General features: G+C 32.1%; 4 protein-coding genes across 4 annotated transcripts in view; all 4 read left to right on the top strand.

Moving 5' to 3' along the window:
• The window catches only part of LOC109608969 (amyloid-beta-like protein), a 36712-nt gene extending 25103 nt beyond the window's left edge, over positions 1–11609 (top strand). Inside the window, exons 3-8 of the mRNA XM_020025535.2 lie at positions 2772–2919; positions 7019–7240; positions 8173–8852; positions 8912–9430; positions 9491–9691; positions 9751–11609. Of these exons, the coding sequence (XP_019881094.1) occupies positions 2772–2919; positions 7019–7240; positions 8173–8852; positions 8912–9430; positions 9491–9691; positions 9751–10011 (2031 nt within the window). The 3' untranslated portion in view covers positions 10012–11609. The remainder of the gene's footprint in view (positions 1–2771; positions 2920–7018; positions 7241–8172; positions 8853–8911; positions 9431–9490; positions 9692–9750) is intronic.
• A 259-nt stretch (positions 11610–11868) lies between these two features.
• LOC109608899 (glutathione S-transferase-like) lies at positions 11869–12855 on the top strand. Its single transcript, XM_049969783.1, has 5 exons — positions 11869–11947; positions 12033–12171; positions 12238–12405; positions 12463–12605; positions 12661–12855. The coding sequence occupies exons 2-5, from the start codon at positions 12039–12041 to the stop codon at positions 12820–12822; spliced, it is 606 nt and encodes a 201-aa protein (XP_049825740.1). The 5' UTR covers positions 11869–11947; positions 12033–12038; the 3' UTR covers positions 12823–12855.
• Positions 12856–13127: 272 nt separating this feature from the next.
• On the top strand, positions 13128–14225 carry LOC109608898 (glutathione S-transferase). The gene is made up of 5 exons (XM_049969534.1): positions 13128–13263; positions 13403–13541; positions 13607–13774; positions 13830–13975; positions 14035–14225. The coding sequence occupies exons 2-5, from the start codon at positions 13406–13408 to the stop codon at positions 14194–14196; spliced, it is 612 nt and encodes a 203-aa protein (XP_049825491.1). The 5' UTR covers positions 13128–13263; positions 13403–13405; the 3' UTR covers positions 14197–14225.
• A 799-nt stretch (positions 14226–15024) lies between these two features.
• Positions 15025–16032, top strand: LOC126266187 (glutathione S-transferase-like). Its single transcript, XM_049969533.1, has 5 exons — positions 15025–15109; positions 15164–15330; positions 15389–15556; positions 15616–15758; positions 15810–16032. Exons 2-5 carry the CDS (start codon positions 15180–15182, stop codon positions 15969–15971), a joined length of 624 nt encoding a protein of 207 aa, XP_049825490.1. The 5' UTR covers positions 15025–15109; positions 15164–15179; the 3' UTR covers positions 15972–16032.
• Positions 16033–17762: the final 1730 nt, after the last annotated feature.

Raw genomic sequence — 17762 nt, 5'->3', positions numbered from 1 at the left:
AACTTCTAACGAGTTTTATTCAATTTGGTTTGCTCGACTAACAGATTCCTGATACACCTCCCGACTTATAAATAATGAGTGAAACAACAGACTGTGTAAAATCAATCAGTTTCCCCAGCTGAATTATCTTTATCAGATTCTTTTTATTTCCTTTCAACTTCCCACTTTATGATGCGCTGTTTAATAAATTACCGCTGTTTTGCAACCTGTTTCCAGGCTTAATATTCTTTCCGTTTTATTATCTTTCTCGTCGATTAGATGACAATTACTGAAAAAATAGTTCCTGTTTTAAATTTTAAATTTCAATTATCATCGTTTCACACACGGAACTGAAGAGTGATATTGGCGTCGCATTTCTGAATTTAAATGGAAATTGACGACAACTCCACATCGGATAGCAGCAAGCTAAAAAATACCAATACCAAAATAATGGAATCGGGTGAATTATAAACGGGCGACACGATTTATGTGTGACGGAGTTGACAACGCGTCATGAAAATGGTATTGATTAAAGCGGTTTGTTATAATAAATTCATCTGGAATATTGCGGTTAGTTAACCTGAAAAATTAATTTATTTTAAAACCTCCAAACTATTCGTGCGAATTTAAAACGATTTATTTATTATTTATATGAAACGGTGCAACGTGAGTTTGTTTAAATGCTGCCGTATATTGATATACCTCCAATCCCCAACAGGCCACTTGTGGGAACAATAAATCTCTCTAACATCTGAAATTGGTACTGATGTGGATTACTAATTGACTAATGAGTTATTCCAACTTTTAAAATGGCCATTCATAAATTTTAGCGAGCATAACAATTTATTTATCCATGTCATTCTTTTTTATCAGGAAAATAGTAATATCTATTTATTTTCTTCTTTCTTCTTTGTGATGACAAATTTGTGTTTTTCAATTCATCATTTATTTCATTGAATATTGGTTAAATTAAGTTTCCAACGGTACTTAAAATTCACCTTCATTCATTAAATTAATTTTCTTATACATGATGATTTAAAGACCAACGAAAATTCCAATTTTAACTAAACCTTTTTTTAATATAAAATGTTTGGTTCCCAACAAACAAACAATTAAACATACATTTTACATTAATTTATACAGTTTATGTGGATGAAAACTGGGAAGATTCAACGACCTCTTTCTATCACATTTTTAAATTAAATTGTTCTTTCTTGAGTTGTAACTCTGCTATTTTTATTCTTTCATTCATTCGAAACGAATTGGGTGCCGTTGAATGCATAAATAAATGACTTTTCTAATGAAATATTATTATTTATCTCGATCAGGTTAGTAAATTAGATACTGTAGGAAGCCAAATCTAATCACTTTTTGAACAAAATTCAAATCATCTAATTACTCTTGTTATTCATTATGACCATTACTTTAAGTGATGTTGAGTTCAGCACTCAGTAATTGTCATAAATTTTAAATTTGAAAGTTAGTATTTACCAGAGAATCAAGTAATTAAAAGTAAAAACAAGCTGTCTAAACATAAGTGAATAATTTACGACAGGAAAACAATTTTAAATCATAAAATAATACATTCCTCCTCTATATTTAAGTCGTTTGACTATTGATGAGTGTGGTATGTTCCAGATTCCTAACGAATTAATTCTATACGAATTCAGTTAAGAGACTGGAACGTTATATACGATGAATTCTGACTTTTCATTCCTCTGATACTGTTTATTAATTAATTGTTTCGGAACAACAACAACATAAAAAGGTAATGGTGTGTAAAGGTGTGTCAAATGCACCATTTCGTATTTTTTAAAAATATTCAACGAAAACTAAAACTGTAGCGAGAATCATAATTCCGACCCGATACGTGCGTGATTCATAATGAAATTTCCAGGAGTCCAATCAAAGCATACAAAGCTACAACATACTTTCGAAAAAACAATTCGCCTGAAAAGCTCACCAGGTGAATCATTCCTGGTTTCAGGATATCGGGAGCGTGCACGCCATGAAAAGGATTTTCCGGTTCGTGCGTCATCCCCTAAATCTCACCCCACCAGTGCAGTGGCGCGTCCGTTTTTCGACTGTGCATTGCCGTTGATTTCTACAAAATTTAATTTGAATTAATGCGCTTATGTCGCCGTATTCGGCTCAATTAAGCTATTTTACCGTATTGTTCCGGGAATTTGTGTTGGTTGCTGGAATTTATAGTCACTGAGTTGTTTTGAAGTTCTTTTATGAGTGACTTGTAATCATTTTTAGTTTTATTGAAAATGATAAACTACGAATAATAATAATGGGGGTTTATTTCAGTAAATAATTAATTATCTTTTAATAAATTTAATGAATTTACAAAGGCTTAAATTTTTCCTAATTTTTAATCTTGTTCAAGTTTTCTCCCTTATTTCGTTGTTTCCCCAATTTCTTCTTGCTCTTGATTAAATTTTACTACGTTTTCATAATTAATTAATGTTCTTTAAAAAAATTATAAGAAGAATTGGGCCTTATGCTTCATACATTTAATATATTCCAATTCTAATCATAACCCCTATATTGTATTAATATTTATGAACTGGCATGGTGCAATTTACTCACTATTGATAAATATTTCATCCAGCTTTAGTTTTAATTGTCGGGCAAATGATCATTAATAATTGTTAGGTGTCAAATAAACGAACTCCAAAATGTATTTCAGAGTTATTTTAATTAATTACCGATAATAATTCATTAAATACAATTGTAAGTAAATTAATTCGCATTATGTTTTAAATAATTGTTGTTTATGTTTAAAGGTATATCCCAAAAGAGATATTACAAATATAGTTGAGAGTAGTCACTACCTTAAGATTGGATCGTGGTGCAGAGCAGGATCGACGCCTGGATCTCAGTCCAGGGGTAAATGCAAAACCGCCAGGTGGATCAAACCTTTCAGATGTCTGGGTAAGTACTCAAATTTTCATAATGAATTGATATTATTAATAATGAATATTATTGAGTCCAAAATCAATGAATTTATATAAAACTTGCTTATGCAGTATATCATTTAGATTAGAAAAAAATAATTTGTTTTAAAATGATTCTATGAATGAACTGTTAATTATTAAAAAGAATGAATCTTAAATGCGAATTATCATGTTCTAATTAAGTGGTAAATTTAATAACACCCATATTATGTATGTATCTTCTCTCAAGTCAGAAACACGCGCAGTTTTCCCCCATAGCATCGCATCGCATCGCATCGAACAAAGTAGCTGGTGCAGAGTTTATATATTCGCATTTATATATTCTCCATTCTCCATTCTTTGTTAAGGAATGTTCAATGCGATAAGAAATGATAAAGTGGGAACAATTTTGAAAGCTGTCGTCTCCGCTTTCCTGGCGAATACCGGGGGGGATTTATAACCCAGACCGCAGTGTTGTTCTGGCATTAAATAATTCCGGTAAATCATGGCTCGCCGAAATGTCTGTGGATGTTTTCGTGTCTGAGGCGATTCAATTTTTACAACAACTTTAACCCTTTTCACCGATCAAATAAAATAGTTATAATTAATATTTTATTCATGTATAATATGTACTTATATACTACGACTCAGATTGTTAATTTGTTCTTGAGACCTACATTAGCCCTACAATACTCTCTTTTCATGAATTTAAGTCACTTGTTCTACTGAATCTGGGCATTTGGGATGACCTTATATGTTAATATTTGTGTACTCAATAGAGTCCTGAATAATACACATATGGAGAAACCTGTCTCCGCAGCAATCACCTTTCAAAACTTTAACTTTTTGTACTGCCCATTGTTCTGCAGGATTCGGATTGGATTACACCTTTATTTCTGGGTTCTTTTGACTGTGATGTTCACCATTCTTTTTAAGTAAAACCGGAATTCATCAATTAATACTATTAAATAATAACTAAAAATTCGCAATTACAGATTTTACCTTTTTGTAATAGCTTAATGATGATGAGTTAAATAATAAATAATATTGCAAATGCATCATTAATGGTTGTTTAAAAATAACTAGCGTGCAATTGCACAAAACGGATTACGAATTTTACTTTACTAAATTGCAATTATTATTGTATTGATCACCACATTGTGTTCAATAAGTTAATATGCCTTTTCATGGCATTAATTAATATTACCTAGTCAGTTTAGTAAATAGTTGAGTGTTTTACATTTCCATTTCCCCATTTAAAATTTGCTATCTTAAGATTAAAAGATTTGAGGATTTATCATTGAAACCAGAACTATCGGCAATATTAAAAAAAGAGTACGTTGTTGCATTACATCAAGTAACCGTTGCCTTGAAAATTAGATCGATTAAACAAACGGTTGCCAAGGATACGAAGGAAGGTCAGTCACGAATTATTTGACATATAAATAAAAGAAGGCAATAAAGTTTTTGAGGGAGCATTGAAGCTTTCAGATATTAATATATCACAACAACCGACTTCTCGTGGAAATAACTGAGTTAAATAAGCATTAAATAAGTTCACGTTTTATCATCCTTTAATTGAATGCGGACTACCTACCTACTCATACATGTATAGTCGTGCTCTGCTTCTCATCGTTATTGTGGTGGAAAATCGATACGAATTTTTCACTGATTAAAAATAAATTTGTACGAGATATAAATAATAATATGCTACCCCACATACTTCTATTTAAGGCCGCAATTGACTTTGTCTAATAAACTGTTATACATATTTTCCTCTTTTACTAACAGGGTTTTTAATTTAAATTGAATAAGTGCAATTTTTAAGTCGTTAATTAAGAAGTTTTTTGCAGAAAATTTCATTTAACATTTTCTAGATTTGCTGACGGACCTAATTTTAAATTACAAAGGCAGGATTTATCTTCTCTAGTGTGACCAATAAAAATTGAGTAGTGTAAACAGCACAGTCAAATAGTCGATAGCCGACATTTCAGTATAATTGATACATCGGCCTGAAAAGTTGATATCCGTCAATATCATCCATCCGTTCGTCTGCAGACAGCAAACAGAATATTTGTGTACGTGTGTGAGTCGAATAGTTTCCAGTTCGCCGCATTCCAAAGCAGTTTGTATTTACCCGGGGGACGTGTTGTATTCAATTTATTTCTCCACTTTTATGTACACAATTTGTTTCCTCTCTCCTTCTCTCACCTATCACCCCGGTGCCTGACGCAAATTTAATTATGCCACGCAACTTGCGCTAAACGACTCTTTTTAATTGGTGAATAACAAAGTGCGTTTTGCAAAATAGATGAGGGCAGGTCGCCTAACTTAATCACTAATTATTTTACCCCTCATCCACACAATGGAGAACGGGGGACAATCTATTTTTTGGATTTGGGTTTGGGTTTGCTTTTTTGTCCTGTCCAGTTCAGGCGGGGCGACAATCGATTCCCTTCCCGCTGCGATAATTGTTTTGTGCGTGTTTCGAACATTCGATGAATAAACGTACAACAATTTATTTTAAAACACATTCATGATTTACCACACTCGTTTTATTATTTTCCAGTAGAGAATTTAAAATGGCCTCAGCAGTCTTTAGCAAAATATTGCAAAGAAAGTAAAACATTAGCTCGAGGTTAAACGCGAGCAACTAAATATCGTTTATTGTGTTCCATAGCAAATATTTAACGCACGTAATAAATTTCCAGTGCCTTCTAAAAATGTATTCTCTTTTACGATCTCTACGAAGTTATCCTGCCAGCTATAACAGCTATAAATATTTTATATGGCTTTCTTTATAAAGACTTTAAAGGTTTCATTATGTAAACGTTAATCACATTTGAAATTTAACTACGACTTAACATTAAAGCCAGCAATTGATCGCAAGTACTTTTATACATTAGATTCTGCATTAAATCAATATTCCACTGCAAATCCAGAATCGAGCTTTCCGGCACAAGCACCACTCAAATTCATCACTACATCATAGAGCAAATATAATTTCGAGTAGGTATAAATTTACCTAAACACATTAAATTTTTGACGGTTCTACTTGTGTTGTTGAATGCTCCATAAACAAGAGACACAATTGGAATGGTTAAATTATCGTCTTGTAGATGTTCCAATTTACAACCTAAAAACTTGCATATTTCCTAAAGCGATTGGAATATGAAGGAAGTTATTGATCAGTGTTAGTAACAATGTTTCGCTAATTCTCATTTATTCGCCATCCCCATGGCGGAATGTCCTTTCATGGAAATGGCTTCTCTGTTCGCTTTAAATGTTCCACGCAGAAGGAATAAATCAAATTTTAAAGGGATTCGCCTTTAAAAGCCCAATAAAGCAGGGCTAACAAGAATGGTCGATATAAATCTTTGGATGACAATTTAACGTAACCCGATTTATACAAGTAGAAAGTGAAGGAGGGGTGGTGGGTCCCGTTCCGATATTTATAGTGGAGTAAAAAGACACAGCTGAAGAATTTTTTGTTCCACGTTTTAATGTGAACATTTATCAGTAGTTTGCAGCAATTAATCTCACCAGTGGCATCTTCTAAAACGAACTGGACCGCGTGTGGGGCTTTAACTGTGGGCCTGCTCCTTACCAGTAATGGTGATTCTCTGCAGCACTAAGATACATGCTCTGCATTGAGAACCTCGAGTGTAATTCAAACGGTTTTATGATGTTATTCTTCACGGTATAAAGTTACGAAAGTTGGCCATCATCCCGTTTAACGTAAATTGTCTTCTTTATGATCCGAAACTTGTATATGGAAAGGATGAATAAATATGACTCATTATGAAAATTCAATTTTCCTGAGACTATACATAGGAGTAGTTTTACCAGCTACAATTACTGCACGTATGGTGCTCTTAAAACATTAACGATGTACTATAATTGGGCGTTTTATGTTTGTTTCTGTGAGATACATTGAATATTCAATCTTTTTAAATTTGATTGTCCTCATATGAATTTGTCATTACGCAAATTTAGATTTTATTATTTTAAATTTATATTCCTTAAAACAATTACAATCTTTAAATCACCGCATTTTCCAATTTAGAAGTTCTAAATATGTCTAAATGGATTTACAGAAGGACCGTTTCAATCGGACGCCCTCTTGGTGCCAGAGAATTGTTTGTTCGATCACATTCACAACCAGAGCAATTGCTGGACGTTCAGCAGATGGAACTCGACCGCAGGCACCGCCTGCCAGGACAGAGGACTCCAGCTTCGCTCTTTCGCAATGCTACTGCCATGCGGAATTTCTCTCTTCAGCGGAGTCGAGTTTGTATGCTGTCCCAAACACTTCAAAGGTAATTCTGACCTGATTTAATTTCAGCATGTTTTAAACTTCAAAATAATCCTCCGATATGTATAATTATTCAATTTTATTATTTCCGTTCTCTTTGGAATGACCCGAAACGATTTTAGGGCATATTTTTCCTTTCTCGTTTTTACGAGAGATTTCCGACTAAATTATTTACAAACTGTAATTACGCCTAGCAAGACTTGAAACTGTTCATAATGTTTGAAAGTTACGTTGTTCACAATGTTAAAAAGTTTTCTGATAATATAAATTGGTCGTCTCTTTTACCTCAAACTATGTGCCTTGGGATATTTAATATTCCAATAAAACTAAAAACTTTGTATTCTCCAGACGATCATAATTCACAGAAACGTAGTTTGCTGTTCTTTATGGAACACGGGAGGTTTTATAAAAGATTATACCTTTATGTAGCCGGGAAAGAGAAATGTTATGTTTACATTTTAAAACGTTGCGGTCGGTGCATTTTTATAACGAAACAAATGTTAACCAAAGAATTTGTAAACCATTTGCTTAATTAAATCCTCCTGATTATGACTTTTTCAGAATTGTAATAATATTCCTCTTTCCATTATACGTTTATTACGATTTCATATGCGTGGCTTTCATATTTTTTAAATTTCCCAATTATTCGTCTCTCTTTTGTACGAATTCGTATATAGTAAAATTAAATAATAGTGTTTTTCTCTCATATTCCAGACGTTGTCCCTATTTTAAGTTTTAACTTCCACACAGACATTACTTTTACACGGTGTTAGTACGAATGAATCCATGTGAATATGTCAAGTAGCTAGTTAGGATAATTTTTAAATGCACCGATTACGATTTATTTGAAAATATAAGAGTTTAAAAAACTGTTAAACCTCATTAGTGCCATATCTAAAACTGTTGTTTTATTCTAATTACAATTTTTGTATTTAGATAATCTGAAACCGCAAAAACCAGTCGACCTCTCCATCCTTAAAAAAGAACAGGACGTCTTCGACACCATTGGCGATGCTGATGAAGACGATGATACCGATGAGGACGACGATAGCGACGATCTAGATGACCTTGCTGATGACACCGAACTCTCTGACGATCCAACCATGGAAGACGACGATGACGATGAAGATGATGACGATTATGACGACAGTGATTGGGACACCACTCCATCAAGCACCACAGCCGTTTACAAAGCCACCACCCCTTCAACGACCACGACCACCACTACTACAACAGTGAAAAGCACTTCTGTCCCAACACCCGATCCGTATTTTACTCATTTTGACCCCAGGAACGAGCATGAAAGCTATAAAGAGGCTCAAGAAAGACTTGAAGAAAGCCACAGGGAAAAGGTTACCAGAGTAATGAAGGATTGGTCAGATCTGGAAGAGCGTTATCAAGATATGCGACAGACTGACCCGAGAGGTGCTGATGAATTCAAACAGAGGATGACGCAGAGGTTCCAGCAGACGGTACAAGCCTTAGAAGAAGAGGGAGATGCGGAGAAACATCAGTTGGCTGCTATGCACCAACAACGAGTCTTGGCACACATTAACCAGAGGAAGAAAGAAGCAATGTCTTGTTATACCCAAGCATTGAACGATCCTATTCCCAATGTAAGTTGATTTATATATAAAAAAAAAAACATAATTTGATGGTGTATGTAATTTTTTAGACTCATCGTGTGCAGAAATGCCTCCAAAAACTGCTGAGGTCGTTGCACAAGGATCGCGCTCATGCAATTAGTCACTACCGTCACCTTTTGGCTAGTAGCATAGAAGCAGCCGCAAGAGAACAACCACGAATTTTGGAACGTTTAACCGATATCGATCGTACTGTTAACCAGAGTATGCAAATGTTGAACAGGTATCCAGAACTTTCCGCCAAGATAGGCACATTGATGGACGATTACATCCAAGCCCTGAGATCGAAGGATGAGACTCCGGGTTCTTTGTTGTCGATGACTGCCGAAGCTGAACAAGCAATTTTAGACAAGTATAAGACGGAGGTTGCCAGCAAACAGGCTGAACGCGAAAGGCAGAGAATCCAGGAGAAGGAGAGAAAGGAACAGAGAAAGAAGGAAAGATCCGAACTGAAGGAAGAAAAGAAACGTGTCGAGGCTGCTTTAGGCAAGAAGATCAGTAACTTTGATGATGAAGATATGGAAGACGAGTCACTTCCAGAAGATAAGTCGGTGAGATTTAATGTTTTAATAGTTGCTTAGAGTCAAATAACTAGGTTAATTTATTTACAGACCGCTGTACCTACCACATCAGCAGCCAGCACAACGAGCAATGAAGTTTTTAGTATCGCAATTACCGGCACTGCCAACCATCGTGAAGTAGATGATGCAGCAGTCCAGCAAACTCTCGAAGACGTTGCCGCAGTCGCCCATAGACAGGACGTCATCAAAATTGCTCATGTCATGAATCACGATATAAGCCATGGGGAACCAGTAAGTTTTCTTCAATTGATTGTCGCTGACTTGCGTTTCTAATTTCGATTTTCCTCTAGGGATATTCCGTAAGAAGAGAAATCTACAGTCGTAAGGACGGAAAGAGTGTGTACTTCACATTGGCTTTCGCCGGCATGGCATTGATGGCGGCCATCATTGTTGGAGTGGCCGTTGCTAGAAGGAGATCGGCCAGATCGCCCCAGAGTCAGGGTTTCATTGAGGTAGACCAAGCGGCAACACCGGAGGAGAGACATGTAGCAAATATGCAGATCAACGGTTACGAGAATCCAACATACAAATATTTCGAAGTCAAGGAGTAATTTCGGGATGTGTTTACCTATATGAGTTGTGGACATTTATTTAATTTCCTGTTACTTTGCTTGGCAGCCATTATTTATGTTATTTAAGAATTATTTTTACATATTTTAATTATTATTATTTTTATTATTATTATTAATTTTTTAACCATTGATATTTGTTAAGTTTGAACTTTTAATATAAGTACTCTTATTTGAGCATTCCAGTGTGTTATATTGTTTAGACGTACTTAATTAAGTTTAAATGCAACTTGATAATAATTCTACATATGCAAAAATATATAAATATTTTCAATTTACAAAACAATAATGTAATATTTTTTGCATATGACAGTCCAAGTTTACATTATCGTAATCTTTCTAGAAATCATTGTCGTGAATCACGGTACGCGTAACTAGTACGGCCCGTGTTTTGTGGCAGTGTGTGTACGACGTAGCTAGATGTATGGTACCCTCCATAATAAATTTAATGAATACATATTAGAATATAAATGCATGTTTAATCAACAAGCTTTTTGTACAAAGACTTTTTATTTTTTTTACTACGTAATCTGCTTTCAGTCACGCCCTCGATCTATAATAGGAAATGAAACTGTTTCAGAAAAGTTAAAACTATATAACATGTATATAGCAGTATGGGATTTTCGAGATGTACATTTTAAACGTTTTCTTTTTTTAATAGTTGTTTTACACCAAACTAGGACAGGTTTAATATATTTTAATATGCTTACTAAATTGTGTCAAATATATTCCAGTTTCCGCATTTCCCAGTATTTTAATTGCTCATTTTCAGAGCTTTCACGTGAATACATTCGTATTATTGCCAGCTTCAAAAACATTTAAATGTGTTGTATCATGCAGCAATTAATTCAATTTAACTGGGCAATTGATTTACTGGAATTGGGAACTTACTTATTGTACAATGTAACTTTTATGAAATTTCTACAGTCCCGTTAATAGTTAATTAACATTGATCCCAGTAATAATTTTATACAGTTTAAAATTTTCGAATGCAATTTGGGCAGCACAATAAAATGGTTTGAATACATGTATACCTATCTTTAGTTTTGAAATACTGTAACGTTTGATATGTTATAACAAGTGTTTTGTGAAGAAACTATATTACATTTAAGATTATGGGTTACAAAACATAATGCTAAGATAGAAATACATCGTATTCATTAACTTAAAACGGAATTTCATATCATAGTGCAGAATTTCGTTTTAACGGACTTATTGACAGCTACAAAGTTTATCATGAATAATTCAAGTAATTCTGTTTATCAATAATAAAATGTACTTAATAATAAAGAAGACCTTTTTCAGCTTATAAGTGTGTACAGTTTAGATACAAAATATATATTATCTTTTCTCACACTAGGATATAGGCAATTGATAAAAAGGTGTGTTTGATGTGCATAGTTTATACTTGATAGACCATTTCTCAAAGGAAAAATATCTTGTTGTTCCTTTTTCCATGAATTTCGTTGTTTTCTAAACCTTCCTTTCGAAAGTAGTTTAGTTTATAGCTTAGTTTAATATATGTTTTGTGGCCATGTAATTTTAAATTTAATGTAATAAAAAACTAAAATAACAACTGACATTGTTTATTATTTCAAAAAAAAATTTTTTCAAAATATCATTTATTTTTATTACCAACGATTTAGAATTTATAAACTGGTACAGTTTTAAAAAAATCGCATTTTAAATAATCTCTATTAAATAGTTAAGTAAACAATTATACAATTTTTATGAGAGTGGGGATTGCAGTGGGAGAAGCACTCTATCATTACAAATATCATTTTTGTATATTATCTGAATCATTATATTTAGTTTATTAACAACCTTGCATATATAATAATCACCTCATCTGTTTGATATATTAATCAGTTAATTCTTATCACATGAGTTGCAGATTTATAAGTGTTATTGATTTAATGTAATAAATTAAAAATACTCACTTTATAAAATATGCATATAAGAATATTTTTTTCACATAATATAATTTTGTTTTTGATTTCTAGTTAGTCATGGCCACCTACAAACTGAGCTATTTCGACGTCCCGGGAGTAGCAGAGCCTATTCGTTTTTTGTTTCACTATGGAGGAATTCAATTTGAAGACAATCGTATAAACAAATTGAACTGGTCAGATCTTAAACAAAGTAAGTTTTAATTAGTGCGATTTTTATTCATTTCCAGTTGAATATAATCATTATTATCTGTTTCAGCGTTTCCGTTTGGACAGGTTCCAGTCCTCGAACACAACGGAAAAGTAATAAATCAAAGTCGGGCGATTTCTAGATATGTTGCAAAACTAGTAAATTTAACGGGAAATGACGATTGGGAAAATCTCGAAATTGATTCTATTGTCGATACGTTTGAGGATTTGAGAGATCGTAAGAGTTTTTTTTCTCATAATGTCTCATTCCAGTCATGAAACAATTTGTTTTCAGATTTTAGAAAGTACACCTTTGAGACCAATCCCGAAAAAAAGATGGAACTCAAGAAGAAGCTGGATGATGAAATTTTACCTTTTTATTTGACCCGCATAGAAGAACAGATTAAAAACAATGGTGGTTTTTTGGTGGGAGGTCATGTAAGATTTTACATCAATTGAAAAATATCGATTATTTGTAAACTTTTTATTTCAGTTGACATGGGCAGATCTGTTTGTTGTTGCCCATATAGATAGTTTCATCCAAAAGTATGAACAAGATGTCACTATAGGTAGACCAAATTTGAAAAAATTGAAGGAACATGTTTTATCATTAGACAATATAAAAGAATATATTTCACAACGACCAAAATTTTAAAAAATATAGTAATTAAATAAATATTTCATTTGCATTAAATACATTTTTTATTTAGTTATTACCTTCAAATATATAGTAGCACACCCTTTTAATTCAATAAACATGATTATATGGTACATAAAAATAATTGTGATGTTTTTTTAAGTTTAGGAACTGTTGTTTTTTTTTAATAATTTTCAATGGTGGATAGTGTGGCATTGAAATATAATATAAATAACATGTTAAAAATGATTTAAAATACTTCTAGTCGTTCATCACCAAATCCGTACCTATACAGATTATTGTTGGTTATTATGTAATCTCGCTCAAGGTCACAAAATGTTGTTGTTCGCATGATAAAAAATGCCAGTCATTCTAATTCACTATTTCATATTTATCTTCAACCTGTTTGATCTCTCGGAATCATTCTGCCGAGTGAAAGCACATAGTGTGGATTAAATCGTAAGTGGATTTATGACTTTTTTATGTAGTTAAATGTTTGAAATTATAAATACATAATTTTGTAATTGTTTCAAAAATATTAATTAATTTATGTGATAATATAAAATTAATAAATAAAACATTTTCACTATTATTTTAGATTATGGCCCCATCCTACAAATTGACATATTTTGATCTCCCAGCTTTGGGTGAACCAATCCGTTGGTTATTCACTTATGGAGGAATAGAATTCGAGGATAATCGTATTACACATGCAGATTGGCCAGCTCTTAAACCAAGTATGTTTTACGTATAATAAATAATACTGAAATATTATAATCAATATATTAATTAAAATTTTCAGACACACCGTTTGGACAAGTACCAGTATTAGAACACAATGGAAAGAAAATTTGTCAAAGTGTCGCAATCAGTAGATACGTAGCTAAACTAGTTGGTCTTACAGGAAAAGATGACTGGGAAAATTTGGAAATTGATTCTATAGTTGACACCTTTAATGATTTTAAAGAAAGTGAGACACTAAATTATTCCACCTTAACGTTTTGAAGCAAAATAAATTGTTTTAGAGGGACTGATCTGGGCTTTCCGTGAAAAGGATGAAGCGAAAAAGCAAGCACTAAAAGACGAATTCATTAACACCCACATGCCTTATTACTTGGGACGTTTTGAAGAACAGATTAAGAAAAACAATGGTTACTTTGTAGGAGGACATGTAGGTTTTAAAGAACTTTGAAGTTCAATGTAATTGTACGTAATTTTTTTTTATTACAGCTTACTTGGGCAGATGTATTCATCGCGAGTTTATCCGCTATTTGGGCCAAATTCATGGCACTTGACATATACGCAAATTATCCCAACTTGAAGAAAAACAAGGATCTTGTCATGGCCAATAAGAACATCCAGGCTTATCTTGCCAAACATCCATTAGCCTAAGAATTTTAAAATAAATATATTAATAAATACTGTTGTCTATTATTAGACCTAATTATAATACTATAGAATGGTAACGGCATGATGAAAATAATTTAATTGCAAATCATTTCGATAAGCAATTGTTAACAGGAAGTTGATTAAGATCCAATTAAAAGAATAGAATAGTTTTTGATTGTGTGTTATAAACAATAATATGAATAGTCTTAAAATCTTATTAATACCCTCCATATAATAAAACTAATAAATAATTCACTGACAACAGTAAATATAAACAATACAAATTGTTCTGATTTTCGTCTGATGGGTTAAATTAAACGTTTACATATAAGTGACACTTAATAGTCTAATGATTATTTTCTTGTTAAGAGGTCCAAAGAGAGCATTTTGAGCAATTAATCAATTAATTAAAAGAGTAAGTTTGTTTTAATCATTAGAGAAAAGTATCAGGTCACGCATAAAATGAAATGCTTATGACTCAGTAACTACTCAATTAATTTTAATTTGTAAAAATCATTGAATAAAAAAGTATTTCAAATGAGGAGGCCACATTTTCATAAAAAAGTAGTTGGCATTACATTTTACTTAATTTTTATTCTTCCCTTCAAAAGTTATCAGGGTATGTGACCCACTCAACTTACATACATATAACATATATTATTATGTTAATTATATTTTTTGTACTTACGTGCCAAATTATTTTGTTACTATATAAAATAGTTGTTAAAATTTTAAATATTGCATAATATTACGTTACAATGAATAACAAAGAACAAATATAAACTGTAGATTACAGCATATGCGATTATTGTTGCCTTGTCATTGTAAATAGTGAATCTCTGATATAAACAACTCGATAAGCCATCGGTTAAACAAATGAAACAAACATTTATAATATACAAATCTTATCAAAAAGGTACATTTTAAATTGATACTATTTAACTCAAAATTCCAACAAACATTAAATTAGATTTTTAGTGGGATAAATGACTCATAAAAACATGACACCAGCATTAAAGATTACGTATTTTGACATCACGGGGTTGGCAGAACCAGCACGTTGGCTACTGAGTTATGGTAAAATTGATTTTGAAGATCATCGTATTACACATGAAGAGTGGCCGGCGTTGAAAAATCGTAAGATTCATGAACAATACGCAGGACTATGTTAGTATCTCTTAATTGTTGTGTTCAGAAACTCCATTCGGACAACTTCCATTATTGGAGTGTAATGGAAAAACCGTATCTCAAAGTGTGGCTATCACCAGATATGTTGCGAAATTAGTTGGTTTAACTGGAAAGAACGATTGGGAAGATCTGGAAATCGACTCTGTTGTAGACACCATAAACGAACTTAAACTAAGTAAGAAAATTTAAATTTGACTCAGTTTAATAATATGTTAATCTATAATGTCTTTGTAGAATTTCAACCTTATGGTATAGAGAAAGACGAAGAGAAAAAACAAAAACTTAAAGAAATATTTCTAAATGAAAGCGTACCTTTTTATTTGTCACGTTTAGATGAAAGGGTTAAAAATAATGAAGGTTACCTTGTGGGAGGACATGTAAGTGTTAGTTACTACGTTTACTTATAATATTTTTATTACGATTTTTAGCTTACGTGGGCTGATGTTTACATATCTAGTATTATTTTTGCTTTCAAGCGATATCTAGATAAAGATCTACTTGAAGACTTCCCTACTTTGAAGAAACTTCAGGAAAAAATAATTGCAAACAAAAATATTCAGGATTATTTGATCACGCATCCATTACCTTAAATTATGGTCCTTAATCTATATTATGTACTAATTAAAAATAAATTATTTACGGGAATATATTAAACAATTGTTTTTTTTAACTCTCAAGTTTATTGTATTGCACTTTTATCTAGTATTGACTAAAGTTATTGAATATATAATCAAAACCAACCTGAATCAATCTCACTGATTTAACTAATGTCACCTGCTGAGTGATTTTTTTTTAATTAAAATAAACTAGAGAGAGTGTCGAAAACGGTAAAAAAATGATGTCAAATTATAATTATGAAATATTATTAAATTACAATTATAGACATGTTATTAAATTTTTATTTTTTATAAACTCCAAATTATTGCAATTAAATAGATATTTCTTTTTATTATAAATATTATATATATATATTATAAATATTATTTTTAAAATCACGATGATTTTTTTATGATGTCGCACAATTTTGGAACACCTTTGGATATTTAAATAATTTTATTAAGTATTATTATATTTACAAATGGTATATTTTACATAACCAGAGATTGATGTACCATCCCATTCGATCAATATTCACAACGTTTCACTTAAAATTAGGAAGCGTTCTGCTAATAGAATATAGTTCATCCGGTCCACAGTTTTATTGCCTTCAAACGCCTTTCCAATCTTATTGGACTTTAAGGCCGCGTCCAACGTGATCGACAGAACGCCTTTAAGCCATACTGTTATACTGATTCGAAATAAAATAGACAAAATAGAAAGGTACGTTGATGTAGATCTGGAAAGATTTTGTGATGTATGTTACGTTGCGATTTTATGACTATTCTAAAAAGGTTAATTGATAAATGATTTGCTAGATCAGTTCTGTAATTATTATTATCCATCATTTAATTAACAAAAGTTATTTAGTAAAAAGTATTTTATAAATTTAAAAAATTAAATAATAAACCCAACGGATTGTTCAAATCGTAGAAACTATTAATTTTCGCCATGGGTGCATTCTCTTCGGTTGGTTGGTAATGAGAAGTAGGTGTTCTCTGTAATTAAAATATTTGTAATTTATCTGGAGGCCAATTTACCCCGTATATTAATTGGCATGCCAACCAACAGTTAAAAACTGTTAGAGCCGATTGCATTTTGCATTTTAATTTCATACATACAATTTGTGCAACGCAATAATTTCATAAATTAATAGGTGGTATATATTTCTATATTTTAATTAAATTGCTTTATTTAGTAGAATACTATTTCTTTGACCGCGGCTAGGTTAGTAACGCTAGAGAATAGGAACAGGATTAACAGTGACGTTGAGGAAGTTCGTCTCCTCATAAAGTCTAACTCCAGGCGGTTCTGAAATTATATAACAAACGTACAGGTAATGTTACCAGAAGCACAGTTTATTGCAGAAGCAAATCAGCGAGTGACCCACATCGGGATCATTGCGTGTATCAGCTGTGTATTATTTCTTGTATACTTTTTATTTAGATGTCTCTTTTAGCTTGTCTATCCAAACGTACAAAACTTACAGGAAAGTCAAATTAAGATTACCTATTATTAAACCGTAACATCTTAGCAATAATTTAAATAAAAGGAAACTGTTATACTAATGATGAAACTTGATTGTGTCGCAACTATTTGGTTGCAACAAATTGGTAACACAATTCGCATCCGTTCAAATTTCTTACATAAGAAAAAATATAAATATTTATTCGGGTTCGCAGCGTTCAAATCATTAAGCATTTGCACTGATAACATCAGTGGATTTCATTAGAGAACTATCGGTGCCTAACAAGTTTCTTCTAGCGTTTCGCGAACATTAATTA

Source organism: Aethina tumida, chromosome 7, assembly GCF_024364675.1.
Source record: "Aethina tumida isolate Nest 87 chromosome 7, icAetTumi1.1, whole genome shotgun sequence".
NCBI lineage: Eukaryota > Metazoa > Arthropoda > Insecta > Coleoptera > Nitidulidae > Aethina > Aethina tumida.
The sequence above is the reverse complement of the archived record's forward strand: the minus strand, read 5'-3'. Positions and strand labels throughout refer to the sequence as shown.